Genomic DNA, 14,168 nt, shown 5'->3' with positions numbered 1-14,168 from the left:
CAGAACTGCTTATCAGCACTGGGGGCAAGTGGTAGAAGGGGTTAGCTTTTCATATTTAAGGGGCAGTAGTATTCTTCAAGATACCAGATTTGATATCAACATGGTTCTTCAATAGAATTAGATAATGTGTATGGTTTTATTTAGAAATTAGGATGAATCTCATCTTTTTTTTCACGCTTAACCTTTTATTGCAAACAGTAGCTTACTAGACACGAAGCCTGTGTATGGAGTAATTATTCAAACACCTCATCGCAACAGCACTAGCAGCTCTATATGGCGGAATCTGATTGCGGGATACTGATAACATTATATTAAATAGTAATTTGCTTCTTAATTAAATGGAGCAGAGAATAAGATTATTTTTGGTGTCTACTTAGTGAATCTGTAAGAATAGACTGCAAATGACACAATAAGTGTTTTTTTTCTTCTAACATTTAAAATCAGCTTGCTGGAGTTAAACTTCAGGAAAAGAAAAAAAAAAGCTAGAATCACGTGCAATTACTAAACCTAAATGCTTTGCATTAAATATTAAAAAGTTAAATGAGGAAAAGTTTCTATTACAATGTGCAAATGGTGATTACCCTTCTAAGAGGAGTGATATTCTTGCACATATTTACCTTAAAGGACAGAGTGAAGGACTGCAAATTTTAAGTAATCAAGTGCATTAAGCATTGGTTAGCTAAATATACAGGATAATAGAAAATTATTCAAGCTTATGCAGTAAATGTGAAATTTTCAGTTAATATGCTTTGCCTAGGCTGTCTTGAGAATTATTGATTGTGTTCTAATGTTTTGTTTTTACTAGATTATCAATGTTAAATCTTTTTTTTTTTTATAAGCAAAAATATTTTTATTGAAGCAGCAGAAATTTTCACAATGCAAAGTATTTACATGGCATTTCTTTCCCAGAACTAATTAGGAGATGGTTCTCTCCCATGCATATAAAGGTATTCAAATGTAGACTCCTTGAGTACCATGATACAGTAGTAAAGTAAGAAAAGCATGGCATGTCTAACTGTTGAAAAATTTTAACAGACTGCATTACTGCCTACCATATGAGCTGCAGCAACTGGGTGTACATTTGCCACTAACAACTGGAAAAAAAAAATCCCAAAATGCATGAATATATGCTTTTAATTTAAATCAGCTCCAGTATGGATGTTCTATAGATAAGCAGAATCTTTTTTTTTCCTAACAGAAAAAGGGCTTGTATCGAACTTTGTGTGCTCCTTGCAATTGAATCACACCATCTGAATGGGATGTTTAAGGTTGTTCAGAGACATGAATGAGCTTTCTATAGTTTCATAGCCTGAAAATAGCTAGCATCTTAATTGACTTAAAAATGTATGAAGTAGAACTCAATTGTAAAATATTGATTGGGATCTTATAATAAAGCCAAACTTCATTTCCACTGTTAATTGCATCTTCTGTTTGGCCGAACAGACTTAGTTCTAATTCTAAGTCAACTAATTTGACTTAGTTGAATTCAAGCCCTAACCAATTTTTACCACGTCTTGACTTGGCAAGCTTTCTTTTCGTCAGGCTGTCCTCAGCTTTGTCTTCCATGGAAATGCTGACTGCATAAAAAATGATGTTACTTAAAATTTTCTCCCTTTCTTTCGTCACAGATAACTGTTCATTTATCTTCTTTTCTGTACTGAAGATACTTTGGCCTTTTCTTACACTTAGAGCTCATTGCTCATGAAGCACACTGGCCAATTGATGCAACTTTTTTTCCAGTTCCATCTCATGGTCATTTTAGTTTGAGCCTTTGAGATCTCTCCATTCATCTGAAGTATCACTCTCATTTGCTCATGTTGTCTTAACCAACTTAAAAATCGGTCTTCATATTCTTTGCCCTGCGTGCCATCTGCAGCTTGTTGGCCATGCTTTTCTGAAACACTGTGTTGTCCTCAGAGTTCTGAGTGAGAATCCTTGATTTTTAATGGATGAAAAAAAGCTTTCCTTTTTCTTGGGGGACTGAGGAAAGATGGAAGCAAATAAGCTGGATCCTTTGATGTGAAGTAATTATCTGGGCTTCCGATTTCTTCTCTCATTTGTAGAGATGCATTGTTGACCATGGAAATGGTAATTGGGAAATGGTGAAGGCTCAGAATTCTTTTTCAGAACTGATCTTAGTGACATCTTATGTCATATCGAATTACTTGAACATTGGTGAGAGAAGGTTGTAAATTAGGAAGAAAGATTGCCTGACTGGTGATGACAGTTGCACCTTGTGCTTCTGGAGGAAGCTTTGTCAGTAAGAGGAGAAAAGAGGTAATTGTGAAAGACTTGAGAGGACTATGTCTTCTGAAAGAGTTCCTAAAAGAGTAACGGAAAAGATAAAAGTAGAAAACAAAGCAGGCAGATGCTGAACAGATACTGTCAAATTCAGATATTGGAAGAAAATCATACCGTCTCAGGCTATCGATCAGATAAACATGGATATTCAATTAAAAGGTCTGCTTTCAGATTGTAGAAAATAGCTGACAAGAAAAGGTCTATAATGTTTAGGCAAAGTCCATAGTACAGTTTTTTACAGGATCATGGTCATTTACACAAACTGGTGGAACAGGGCAGAGTTGTGTTGCCTTTCTGTCAAGTGTTAATCCAGTGTGAAGTCAACTTGCTGTTCATGAATATGCAGACTTCCTGTTCGATGGTGAAAAAGAGAAAATATCCGTCTGTAAATCACTGGTTAATCATCCATGTAAAAGCATACATACTGAACAGTTAAAGAAAAATGGCACGAGATTTTCTGAAGTATGAGTTAGATTTATAATGGTAGGCTATGTTTTTGATTATGAAAATCTAATTAAATACAATGATGACATCATCTAAATAGATAAAAAAGTACTGTGGTAAATGATTTTTTGTAAAAACAAGAAAATCAGTATGACATTATTTTTTTTCTGTAGTTTTCTCAGTGTCTTCTTTTTAGTTTCTTTTCACTTTTACAGTGCCTGACCTGTTAATTTTAACAATATGGCATATCTCTTAATCTCTCCAGAGGTAGATGTCAGGCTAAACATTTAGCTATTTGTAAATGTGTGAGATACTGATGATTCAGCAGTGGAACATAAAAATTTCAAATTCTTTCTCTTACAGTAGAACTTGTTTTCCTGTTGAGAAAATGTAACTCTTAAGCATTTTGACCAAATAATAAGAGTGTAACTATTACTAATGATTAAATTGAAAAAAATTGTGTGATGCTACATCCTACTAAGTACTTTGCTGTGTTTATTTATGTATTATTATTATTATCTTTTTCACACAATAACCTCTCTTGGCTGACCACTGCATGCAGATAGTCGGAAGTAAAGTTCCGGTGAGTATGAACATGATAGTTTTGTTTTCTTATTATAAATACGTTTTGGTTTCTAGAGAGTAGGTTAGAATAATTTAGACATTCATGGATTTAAAAGTTCCATGGGCATAAATGCATCCTTACTTCATCAGAATAATTATTTCTGACCACAGTCGGACTTAACTTACCGCTATAAAATTATTTATTGCTCCAAGGGATTCATTTTAATTTTTTTAGGGATCTATTTCAAGAGACTTGCAACTCTGAGAATTCATCTACTCATCATGAGCAACCAATACAGTTTAGGCTTGTTGTGCTTTTGTATTGAAGGCAATCAACTGAAACTTGAAATTAGTCTTTGACTTCTTTCATTCTGTTTAGATGCAGATTTTTGTTACGTTGTTACCATTCATAGTGAAAATTCATTCACTGTGAAAATGTCAGGATATGCTCCAGGATATCAGTGTAAATAGGATTAACACAGGATTCAGAAAGGTCAATTAAGTAGTATAGGCAGCATAGCTATTGCATTAATAGGTTCTTGGTTGTGTTTTATATTGTCATGGTTGAATTTATTGGTATTTAACTTCTTAAAACAAGTATTTGATACTTTTATCAGGACTAAATCCAGGAAAAAGGATCAAAATGACTTTCTGGGAATAATTATATTTACAATTTAAAGAATGCCTGAAAGTAAAGATGTTCTCTTTAGTTATGGGTGGCCTTTAATTGTAGCCAAGCAGGCTTTTTATTTATTTATTATATTTTTTTTATTGGAAGGTTTACTACTTAGGTCGTATTCAATGTTTCTATTTTGTAGTTAAAATAAACAAACAAAAACAACACCATAAAAATCATTACCTCAAAGGTTATTAACATGCATTCAAACCAGTTTCAAATAATTGCTGCTCCCATGTAATTTCCTTGTAATATGAATTGTTCTGAACAGCTGCTTTGTGAAGAGATTTTATAAAGGAAATTGGGATATGCGCAATAGAATATACCAGAATGTCATTTTCTGCATGCCTTTTCTTTTTCTCTGTTAGACTGTGAATTAATAGTTATGCATTAAAAGCATGTTTTTGCACAAGTAACTAGGAAAATAAGAAATACCCTTCTTAAAGCATGGCTTATGCACACATATAATGGCTTAAAGAATGCATGTTGTGCTTATTCTCAGTGTTTGTTTTTTATCGGATTCATCAGTTGGAAATTGAGTGCATCTGACAGCACTGGTGTTGTACTCTGAGAAGGAGAATGATAAATAAACAAAAAATAAACACACAACAAAATAAATCCACCTGCTGCTCCCTAAGTTCCAGACCAGCATGCCTCCAGGCAGACTGAGCCTTCTGGGTGACTGACAACTATCTTGTTCACTTCATTTACAAAAAGGTTGAAACTTGTATATATTATATGTAGTTACTTTCCTGAAAAGCTACAGATTTTATGGTTAGAAAGGAAGAGAACTTTGGACTGCTCGTGCCGTTGATGCTGATACTGTTGGAGTATAGTACAGTTGTAGAGGAGGTTTGCTTGTTTCTGGAGAACCTGGAGCTTTAATTTATTTGAGTTTTATTTGGGACATCAAACATTGGTGCCTGCTTGCCATTTGAGCTGCCCATTTAGCAACCTTTCTTGTCTTTTAAAGGCAGAGATAAGTGCATTGAAATGGCACAACTATGCTTAACTGTAAGATGCTAACATAGATATCTGACATAGAACTAGGTTCTGGTTTTGTTGGGTTGAGCTAGCAAGTCTGGCTAATGTCTAAGGGATAGGTGCTATATAGAGTTTCATTTTCTAGTACAGGAGATGATACAACATTTTTACTCATAGCTTGAACAAGGACACTGCTTATCTGAGTAAAATGTGCTGCAAGTATGTAGAATTTAAAAGGTCTCTGAGCACCACCTCAATTGTCTTATCTGCCTTTCTTGTTATGCTCTAATTAAAATATAGTTGTTCATTTGCTTGGCATAGCAACAGAATTGCATTAATAGACGGTATACAAAAACTCTTCAGTTCAGTCATTTAATGTGAGGTGATGGGGATGGAATACAAGCTACTACTTTGACTTCATTAATAAGTGTTCTGGTACCAGCTGTTTCTGTAACAGGTACAGTGAATTGGAAAGAAGTGACCACTTATGATATTGTGAGATTTCTAGTCAATGTACTGGCTACCAGCATTCTCCCTGAAGTAAAAAATGCCTGTTTATTGGAAGCAACATAGTTAAAACTTCTTCAGCTGATGAACTCAGCTTTAGCCTCAAACCAGTGAGATTTTATCCGTCTGGTGCCTCAAAGACAAGCAGCTTGTACAGATTTTTCTGGTCTCGTAGTTTAACTGTTGCAGCCCATCTGTTTGGTGTAGGGGTGCTTCATAGTTCTTCAGCACAGAGTAGAGAGAATACTGGCATATTCCTCATGAAGGTAAAAATGCTTTTTCTGTTCTTGTTTTGTTAGATATTGGCTTCTAACCTTGTTTCCAGGCCTCCTCTGGCAATTAAACCTTAGTAGCGTATAAAGATGGACACTTTGGAAGACCCTTTTGACATTTACTAAATTACTGGGGGAAGAATTTATTGTCTAGCACCTGTAGCCAACGTAGAACGAGAAACTGAAAACAGAAATATTTAAAATATTTAATTATTGTCTGTTTTTCTAGGGAATAATTAAACATGTAGAGAGAAAGCCATACTTCAGTTGATTTTTTGTTATGTTCTGTGCTGTAAGGTATCTGTCTTGTTACTGTTGTCCCTTAAAACTTGAAATGTGTGATTTCATTAGATTTAACCTTCTTCTTGAGAAAGCAAGCTGGGCTTTCTTTCATACAGTTGTTTCTGGTGAGACTTCCCAGTTTCCTTAAACTTATTTTTTTCCTTAAACTTAACTTCTGACTTCCTCAGAGAATTATTTTAAATGTGTGGTCCAAGCTTTCGTTTGAGTGATCATAGATGAATAATTATATACCTTAGTTGTAATACTGAGGTGACTGGTTGTAAAGTTACTTCTAAGATCTTTCATCTTATGCTCGATTTAATCTCTGAAAGTTCTAGTGTGGGACCTAGTCATCTACATCCCTTTGTACTTTTGCCGTCAGTCTTACCAGAAGCTCTCACACAAAGCCTATACTTAACTGTGACCTTGTATTCCATTTTTTTCTAGGCTGTGCTTTCAGAATAACTGAAATATATATATTAAAATCTGAACCATGTAAAGGCATAGCAGTACTTAAATATAGCATTCAAATAAAACTTTTAATAGAGAAACAAAAGAAATAGCACTTGGTTGTAGCACTTGAGTTTAGCGTGGCTAGAGGAAAGAAGAGTGGAATGAGACTGACAAATTGCTTGCAGAAAACAAAGAAGTAATCCTGTTAAGAAGCTGAGAATTCTCTAGTATGATTTAGAGTACTTGGATAAAAGGCTTTGAGAATGGATTTTTTGAGCCACTTTAAGTGATAATCTGTTTTTGAAGGGTTGGGGGGAAGGAAGCTGAGGTGGTTTCTTACTGTCATGCAGTTAAAGGTGCTTAGTTATGCCAGAAATGGAAAAGTACACCTGTTCCATAAAACATGATAAGAAGGCTTAGGAGATCATACTTCCAATTCCTGCAACTTTTCACCTGTTCATAAATTGTACCTGTTTTTGAAGGAATCTTGAGTTTTACGGAAGCAAGGAAATAGAACAGAGGATCTTCAGTAATGTCCTAAGTGCCTATGAAAGAGAGTCAGCAAGAGCACGCTAAGTTTACATATAAAAGAAAACATTACAAAAAAGTCTTAAATGCCTCATCTGTGTAGGTACTTCTTTGGAGTTTGCAGCAAGCTACAGTGAAAGGGCTAGACACAGGAAATCACCGTTTGAAAACCAAACATGTCTTGCATTTTGGAGTGCTTTTTTAGGGTTTAACTTCATATGTAAAGACATATGATTGAAGCTTCCATTATCTCTCTCTATATTTTTTTGGCTTACAGCAGTGCTTTTTTTTTTTTTTTTACACTCTTAGGGAACATCTGAGATGACAAAAACTGCATGTAGTACAATGCAGATAGTGATAGTAACACATATAATCTTTTCCAGGTTTCCTTCCAAAGCAGTGAACAGCATGAAGCTGTTCCTGTCTTCCACTTCTTTACATTACGGACTTTGAGAATAATGATTTTGCAGTACTATTATGATTTATTAATACGTAGTACTAATATGCTTCCTTGATTTAAAGCCAAGTGTATGTTTTGCATAACAGCATTCCTTTGTTTAGAAAGTTGATATTGACAGACTATAGTTCCTTTATATGCTATTTCTCATCTTCTTAGCTCTCCTAGTCCTTTTATGTGTAACTGGCATGCATTGGCTAGCTAAAGGCACTATTCACATCCACATCTCCAAAGCTGACACAGGCTTGAGAGCACTCTTGTCTTAATACATTCACAGTCCCTGTCAGATTGTTGTCCTGTTGATGTTGTGTATATTTGAATATATACTGCAAACATTTTAATAGTTGTTATATGAATTAACATTGGGATATATGTAGGTCATAATCGTTAACTTTAATGTAGAAAAGGCATTATTTTGTCAACAACCATATTTAGTGTCATTGTTGGAAAACGAATGTTAAGAATTTAAGTAAAGGAAAGCAAACTTCATGAAACATGTAGCTTTCTGAAGGAGGCACAAGTGGAAGGTTACAGCATTTGAACTTCCTGATTCAAGTAAAACCAAATACATGTAAATCCTCTTTTGGGTCAGACATTTTTAATATTGCCTTTACACTCATGACACAACTATATCAGGTTCTCTTCAACTGTAGAGAGGTAAGGAGCTTTAACAACTGCCTATTAGTGATAACCACGCTTTGAAGATAAGCCTACTTTTCTACAGCTGATCAGAGCTCTGCAAAGGGTTATTTGCACCTTTTGGTAAAATGTTTTGAGCACTGTTCATGGTTTTGAATGCTACAGCTCTAAAAACTGAGTAACAGATATACTGAAAGGTATACTGAAACACGTTTGTACATGGTTATTCTTCAAAATTGGCACTATAGCAGGGAGATGAGCTCTTTGTGAAATCTTCTACATCATTCTTCTGTTTTATAACGAATTAAGTTCCTCTAGGGATCTGTTAGTGACCAAGCAGGGAGTTCTTCTACAAGAAATCATTGAGCCATGTATTTGCATGGTTTTGAAAACACCAATTTAACAGTCAGTGGGTACCAGTTCCTTTTCAATGTCATCTTCAGTGGCTTAACCTCCTATTCTTCCTGCAGAAGAGAGAATTTGAGTGTCAGGATATGGTAATGCAGCTATAAAAATAAATATTGAAGACAGGTAAAGAGAGAATGATAAGAGAAGCGTAACAACAACTGTGGGGGTTTGGAGTGTATATGTTTATGGTGGTTTCTAATGCAGTATTGTGAAGCAAATGCTAAATGAGATTGTCTTAAGCAGTCAAATATGCTAATACAATTGAAATATAAGAGTAGGTTTTTATATCCAACATGTGGTACATGGACTTTTTTCAAGGAAGTGAAAAAGATGCCAGAAATATGTTTACCCTTGTGATACAAAATCCAACGTATTAAACATTTTTCGAAAATCGGTCAGGTGTCTTTAATAGTTCTACAGGGAAAACAGTGATTTTAAAATTCATGTGGAAATACTGACATGCTTATGTGTTACCATCTGCTTACATGCTACAATGATCTATATACCGTTAAGCAGCATTCTCTCTTCTGTGATAGGGTGGACTGAAAAACAGCAAGCATGAATGCACACTGTCCTCACAAGAATATATTCATGAATTGCGATCCGGAATTGCAGAGGAAAAGCTTCTCAATTGTCTAGAGTCTTTGAGAGTGTCTCTAACCAGCAATCCAGTCAGGTGAGTAACTTCTGCTTTGGTTTTCATCATGCTGTTTTTCTTTATCAGTGCAAAGTAGTGTTGGGTTTTTATTTTTGTTTTTGCCAGAGCCTTTACATTAACGCTTTAAAAAGGGTTGGTTTTGAAAGTTCTGAGATCCCTTCTTTTAAAGGTGGGAATTCATTTTACATCAGTAGTCAATAACACATTGATATCAAATAGGATGACTGAATATCAAAATATTGTCTGCACCCTGCAATTTGAGGACGAAATTTGTATTGATTGTAATGATTTATTCTGTTCCTACTCTGGAAGTGAATGGTACAACAGTTGTATTCAGACTAGCTCCAACAGGTTGCCTAAGTCTGTTTTAGTTTATACATGAAACTTTGTTCTTAGTATGAACTATGTAAACCAAATCTGTTTTTTTCTGAAACAAATATTTTGTGAGGGAAGTTATTAAAGCAGTGCAAATCCGTAACGAGATGTTTCCAAAACCGTTTTCCACATTTCTATTGTGGCAGAATCATAGCTTAACTGCTAGTTAAGTGATAAAAGATGATGATTATTATTGTTACTGTTGCTTTTTGTTTTTAAACAAACTTCTTACTCAGTTTTACGGAACTTTTTTTAAAGATCTTGCAGTGGCATGGGTTACTGCCTTCCAGAGGATTGGACGTTTCTGAATGTTTTATTCAAAGTGATTTTTTGCATGAGGATACACAGAGGTGTAGGCAGATATAACTTCGAGGATTAATAGAATTTGTGTGAATGTGGGATTCTTTCCCATTAGTCACTTTCTGTGAAACATCCAGCCGCATGCTTATTGGCACCAAAACGTAGTTCTCAGCACAATGTAAAAGGATAAATGAGTTGCCTACAATTGTCTGCAATAGTTTCTTGAGTTTTCTGATGGTTCTTAATAAAGTCTAATTTCTGGAATTAAGCATTGGTCTTGTTGATCAGGTCTTCTTGGAAAGTGAGACTTACAGTAGTATGCCTGAAGAGAGCAGTACTGGAGACATAGCTTTGTAAGCTTAAGGTTTGATTAAGAAATAATTAGAAGCATTTTCCCTCCCTTTTCCAGCTGGGTTAACAATTTTGGACATGAAGGTCTTGGACTTATGTTGGATGTGTTGGAAAGGCTTCTGGACAAGAAACAGTAAGGACTCAAATCACTTGAAGAGGGGGGAGATGGGGTAGCACGTGAAGATTGTACTTATGTTGTTTTCTTTTTTCCTTTCAAGGCAAGAAAATATTGATAAGAAGAATCAACATAAACTTATCCAGTGCCTCAAAGCATTTATGAACAATAAAGTAAGAAATATTTAAAATGCAGATAACTTGTGGTATGGTAGTTTTTTGATTTCAAGATGAATGTCGCATGTTGAATCTTAGAAAAGCAAGGAAATTTCATATATCTTTTGTTAGCAGACTCTTAAAATGTAGGTCTTAAGGTAATATAACTTTTTGCCAACTTACTTGTACTTGATGAAAATTAAAAAAAAAATAAATTCAATAAATGCCAATGAAAGTTTTTTTTGACCTACCCTATTTCAGCTCTTTTACAAGTATACAATAAAAACGAGCTTAGTTTTTGACTTCTATGATTTAGTGTGTGTGTGTATGTGTGTTTTGACTTGCCCAGGGGCTGTTACGGGGTAGGGTGGGACAGGTGGAAATATAAGAACTAACTCTTCATGCTGTTGAGGTAGTTCAGATAAAAAATACGAACTGGTACCTAATTTTACAAGATTGGCTATCTTTTTTAGGAACTGAATTTTGTTTTCCTGGAAAAAAAAAATCAAATATAAAACTGGGAGTCTGACTTCCATCTCCAAGCAGTAATAGCCAGGTTTTAGTAGAATGTTACCAAGTTTCATATGGAACGTGTGCATGTGTCTGAAGGTGCCTAAGGTTCTGAAATCCAATGATTATGAGAATTTGAGGCCAATATTTTATTTTCACTGTAAGCTTTCTGTTTTGTTAAGTACGGATTGCAAAGGATTCTAGGAGATGAAAGAAGTCTCTTACTGTTATCAAGAGCAATTGATCCAAGGCAACCACACATGATGACAGAAACAGTAAAAATACTTTCTGCTCTTTGCATCGTTGGAGAGGAGAATATGTAAGTAAGACATTAAAAGAAAAATTCTTTTTTCTGAATGCTTTTGTGTTCTCAGCTAGGACACAGGTGAGAACTTGTATATGTATTTGTAATCTGTTATGCCATTGCTTTATTAATGCTACTTGTATTTTAAATGAGAAGAGACTTTCACCTGTTCTGATGCATTAAATTGGAGAAAAGCAAATAAATTTATAAAACATGACCTGAAAAATGTCTGAAAAATATATAATGATGTACTGTAGAGAAGAGATGACTTAAGCCATCAACATTCATAAATATCTGCTAAAAAAAAAAAACAAAAAACAAAAAACAAAGCATAGATTATTTCATATATCCCTGAGAAGAATGTTACGGAATAGCAAACTTCTATTTGCCACAGGGAAAGCTGTCAGATTTAGAGTGTTTAAAATTGTTACCGTGGGGCACAACTGGTCCCATTACTGGGAGGAATTCAATTAGGACATCAGCATCTGAGGAGGGGAGATGAACTGATGATTTTTTGAAATTGACTAGTTTGGCATCACATGTTAAGGTATGTCCACTGTCTTTGTAAAATAAAGATAATCATTTGGCATATGTTTACTGAACATAAAAAATGGTGAATTTTGTCTTCAGACTGTTTTTGCCTATTCACTACATAAGGGTTCTGAAAAGACAGGTTATTTGGGAATTCTAGCATTAAACATTTCTGGTAGTACTTTGCGCAGTTTGCAAAGGTAGTAATTTTTTTCACCATGTCTTCTTTCTTAGCTGAATGTCACAACCTTTTATAGTTCAACATTAATCTTGTAGATATTTTAACACATAGTTCTTGATTTTTTTTCAACTTTACATAGGTATGTCATTAAACGTATATATTTTAATGCTTGATTCTTGGCTTGTTTTCAGCTGTATGTAGATGAATGTAGATAAATGCTTTCAGATTATCTACAACTGCACTAAAATCTTGCGTTGCATAAATAAAGACTACAAATCTTTAAAATGACAGTGCTGGGAGTTGTATACGTTTTGACAGTTCATCTTTCTCTTAGGCTGGACAAGCTTTTAGGAGCTATAACAACTGCTGCTGAGAGGAACAATAGAGAACGCTTTTCTCAGATTGTTGAAGGACTGGAGAATCATGAATTCTTACAACTGCAGGTGGGTTTACGTTTTTTATATGCTTACCAATAGCTAAGAAATCTGAAATACTAAAAGACCGTGTACCATTTAACAATCTTTAAATTATTTACCAGTGAAAACTACTTACTACTATTACTCCAGTTTACTAAAAGAGGAAAAATAGAAAAGACCTGCTGATATTAGATTTTTTGCATGGAAGGGATCCCTTTATCCATTATGAGATCATATATGTCACCTACAGGAGTCTTAATTTAGTATCTGAAACTCATGTTTTGGAGCTGATTAGGTGTTCAGCAAGTTTATATAGATGACATCTGCTTTCAAGCAGTGTTGTATGAACTTGGGTAAAACTTATTTCTTAGAAGCAATTTGGTCATAGTATCCACAAAATGGAGTTTGTATTCTCTTTTGAAATTTGTCAATTTTGAAAATATCTACCCAGCAAATCTTTTTGGTAAAGTGCAATATTAAAGGTTAGGTCACTCAAAAGTATGGAATTTAAAGCTCTTTGGCAGAAATAGCATAAAATTTTGTCTAGTTTGTGATAGGGAGAAACCCATATGCAACTCAATTGTACTGGAGTCTCAGTTAAAGCTATTTCTATTGTTTAAAGGTACAGTCTTGGAGAAGTAAGTCATGAAATATACTTACTATTTTTTTTCCCCCAGGGTTTTTAATCATGTTGTCATAAATAAGCAAATTACTTCAAAATACTAATAATTTAGAATAACTATGAAATGTAGGTGGAAATGCTTGACAAATGCTAGCTACCATGAACGTGGGTGGGTGTTCCTGAAAGCCAAAGATGAAATGGAGATTGACATTTATCTTTCTACTACTAATAAACATGTTAACTTTTTGAAAGCACTTTTAACTGAAATGGTTGGTTGCCTTTGTTTTGATACTATGTAATGAGATTGCATCTTAAGCATGCTTGTTAAATTAATAGTAATGTTATCACAAAAGAAATTCATTTTGATACCTCCAACCTTGACCTTGTTGATTTAAAAGCAAAACAAAAAACACCACGCAAAACAAAACACCCTCCGAATGAAAAAACACCCCCAAACTACATTTATACTTCAATAAATATACAATCGTAAGACTCATTAACTTGTTTCTGGCAAAACTGTTCTTAACTTGTAATGTATGGCACAAGTCATTAGGCCAACATCTCTTCTGGCAAAAGCAATCACAGCAGATGGCACCTTTTCTCTCTATTAATTTCTGATTGGACTTGTACTTTTGGCTTGTTAAGTTATGTCTTGGTGGTAACATACGAATTATTGAAGCAAATGTGATGATACTACATTATCAGATGATGCAGATGATGCAGCTATATAAAGGGAGTGTCTTTGAAAGTGTTTTAATAGAAATTAAGGCTCCATAGGATGTGCCATTAAAACTAAATAGTGAATGTAATTAAAATTAGAAGGGTGTATTTATCTGATTTTTTCTCTGAAGCCATTGTTTGTTTATTTATGTCTACCCTAATGCTACTTCTATTTGCAGTTAACAGTTCTTTCATGGTATTTCCCTGGAGTCCCGTTTTTGTCTTATAATGTGTCAGCACTTTGGCATTATGATATTGTGTACCTGTTTTAAAATTAATTCAAGTGCACAGCTGTTCAATTAAAGCATTAGGCCCATAGTCTGAAACTTCAGGCATTTTGCAAAAATGAGGTGCAGGAGTAGAAAAGACACCTGCTGATGCAAAATATTTAGTGTGTGTTATTTTTCACATAATT

General features: G+C 34.4%; 1 protein-coding gene across 13 annotated transcripts in view; it reads left to right on the top strand.

The window, feature by feature from the left end:
* DIAPH2 (diaphanous related formin 2) overlaps window positions 1–14,168 on the top strand; it is a 250,622-nt gene that overhangs the window by 20,559 nt on the left and 215,895 nt on the right. For 11 of the 13 annotated variants that reach the window (XR_011811856.1, XR_011811855.1, XR_011811854.1 and 8 more), the window contains 6 exons: window positions 3,308–3,328; window positions 9,052–9,191; window positions 10,258–10,332; window positions 10,418–10,487; window positions 11,162–11,298; window positions 12,330–12,438. Coding sequence is in view for 8 of the 13 variants with exons in the window: in XM_072043112.1 (XP_071899213.1) it covers window positions 3,308–3,328; window positions 9,052–9,191; window positions 10,258–10,332; window positions 10,418–10,487; window positions 11,162–11,298; window positions 12,330–12,438 (552 nt within the window). In the remaining 5 variants the exon portion in view is untranslated. The remainder of the gene's footprint in view (window positions 1–3,307; window positions 3,329–9,051; window positions 9,192–10,257; window positions 10,333–10,417; window positions 10,488–11,161; window positions 11,299–12,329; window positions 12,439–14,168) is intronic. The other 2 variants (XM_072043114.1, XM_072043107.1) reach the window with 1 other exon arrangement.

The sequence above is a fragment of the Anas platyrhynchos genome, chromosome 10 (assembly GCF_047663525.1).
Source record: "Anas platyrhynchos isolate ZD024472 breed Pekin duck chromosome 10, IASCAAS_PekinDuck_T2T, whole genome shotgun sequence".
NCBI lineage: Eukaryota > Metazoa > Chordata > Aves > Anseriformes > Anatidae > Anas > Anas platyrhynchos.
Note: the sequence above shows the minus strand (reverse complement) of the source record. Positions and strands in the feature narration are given on the sequence as shown.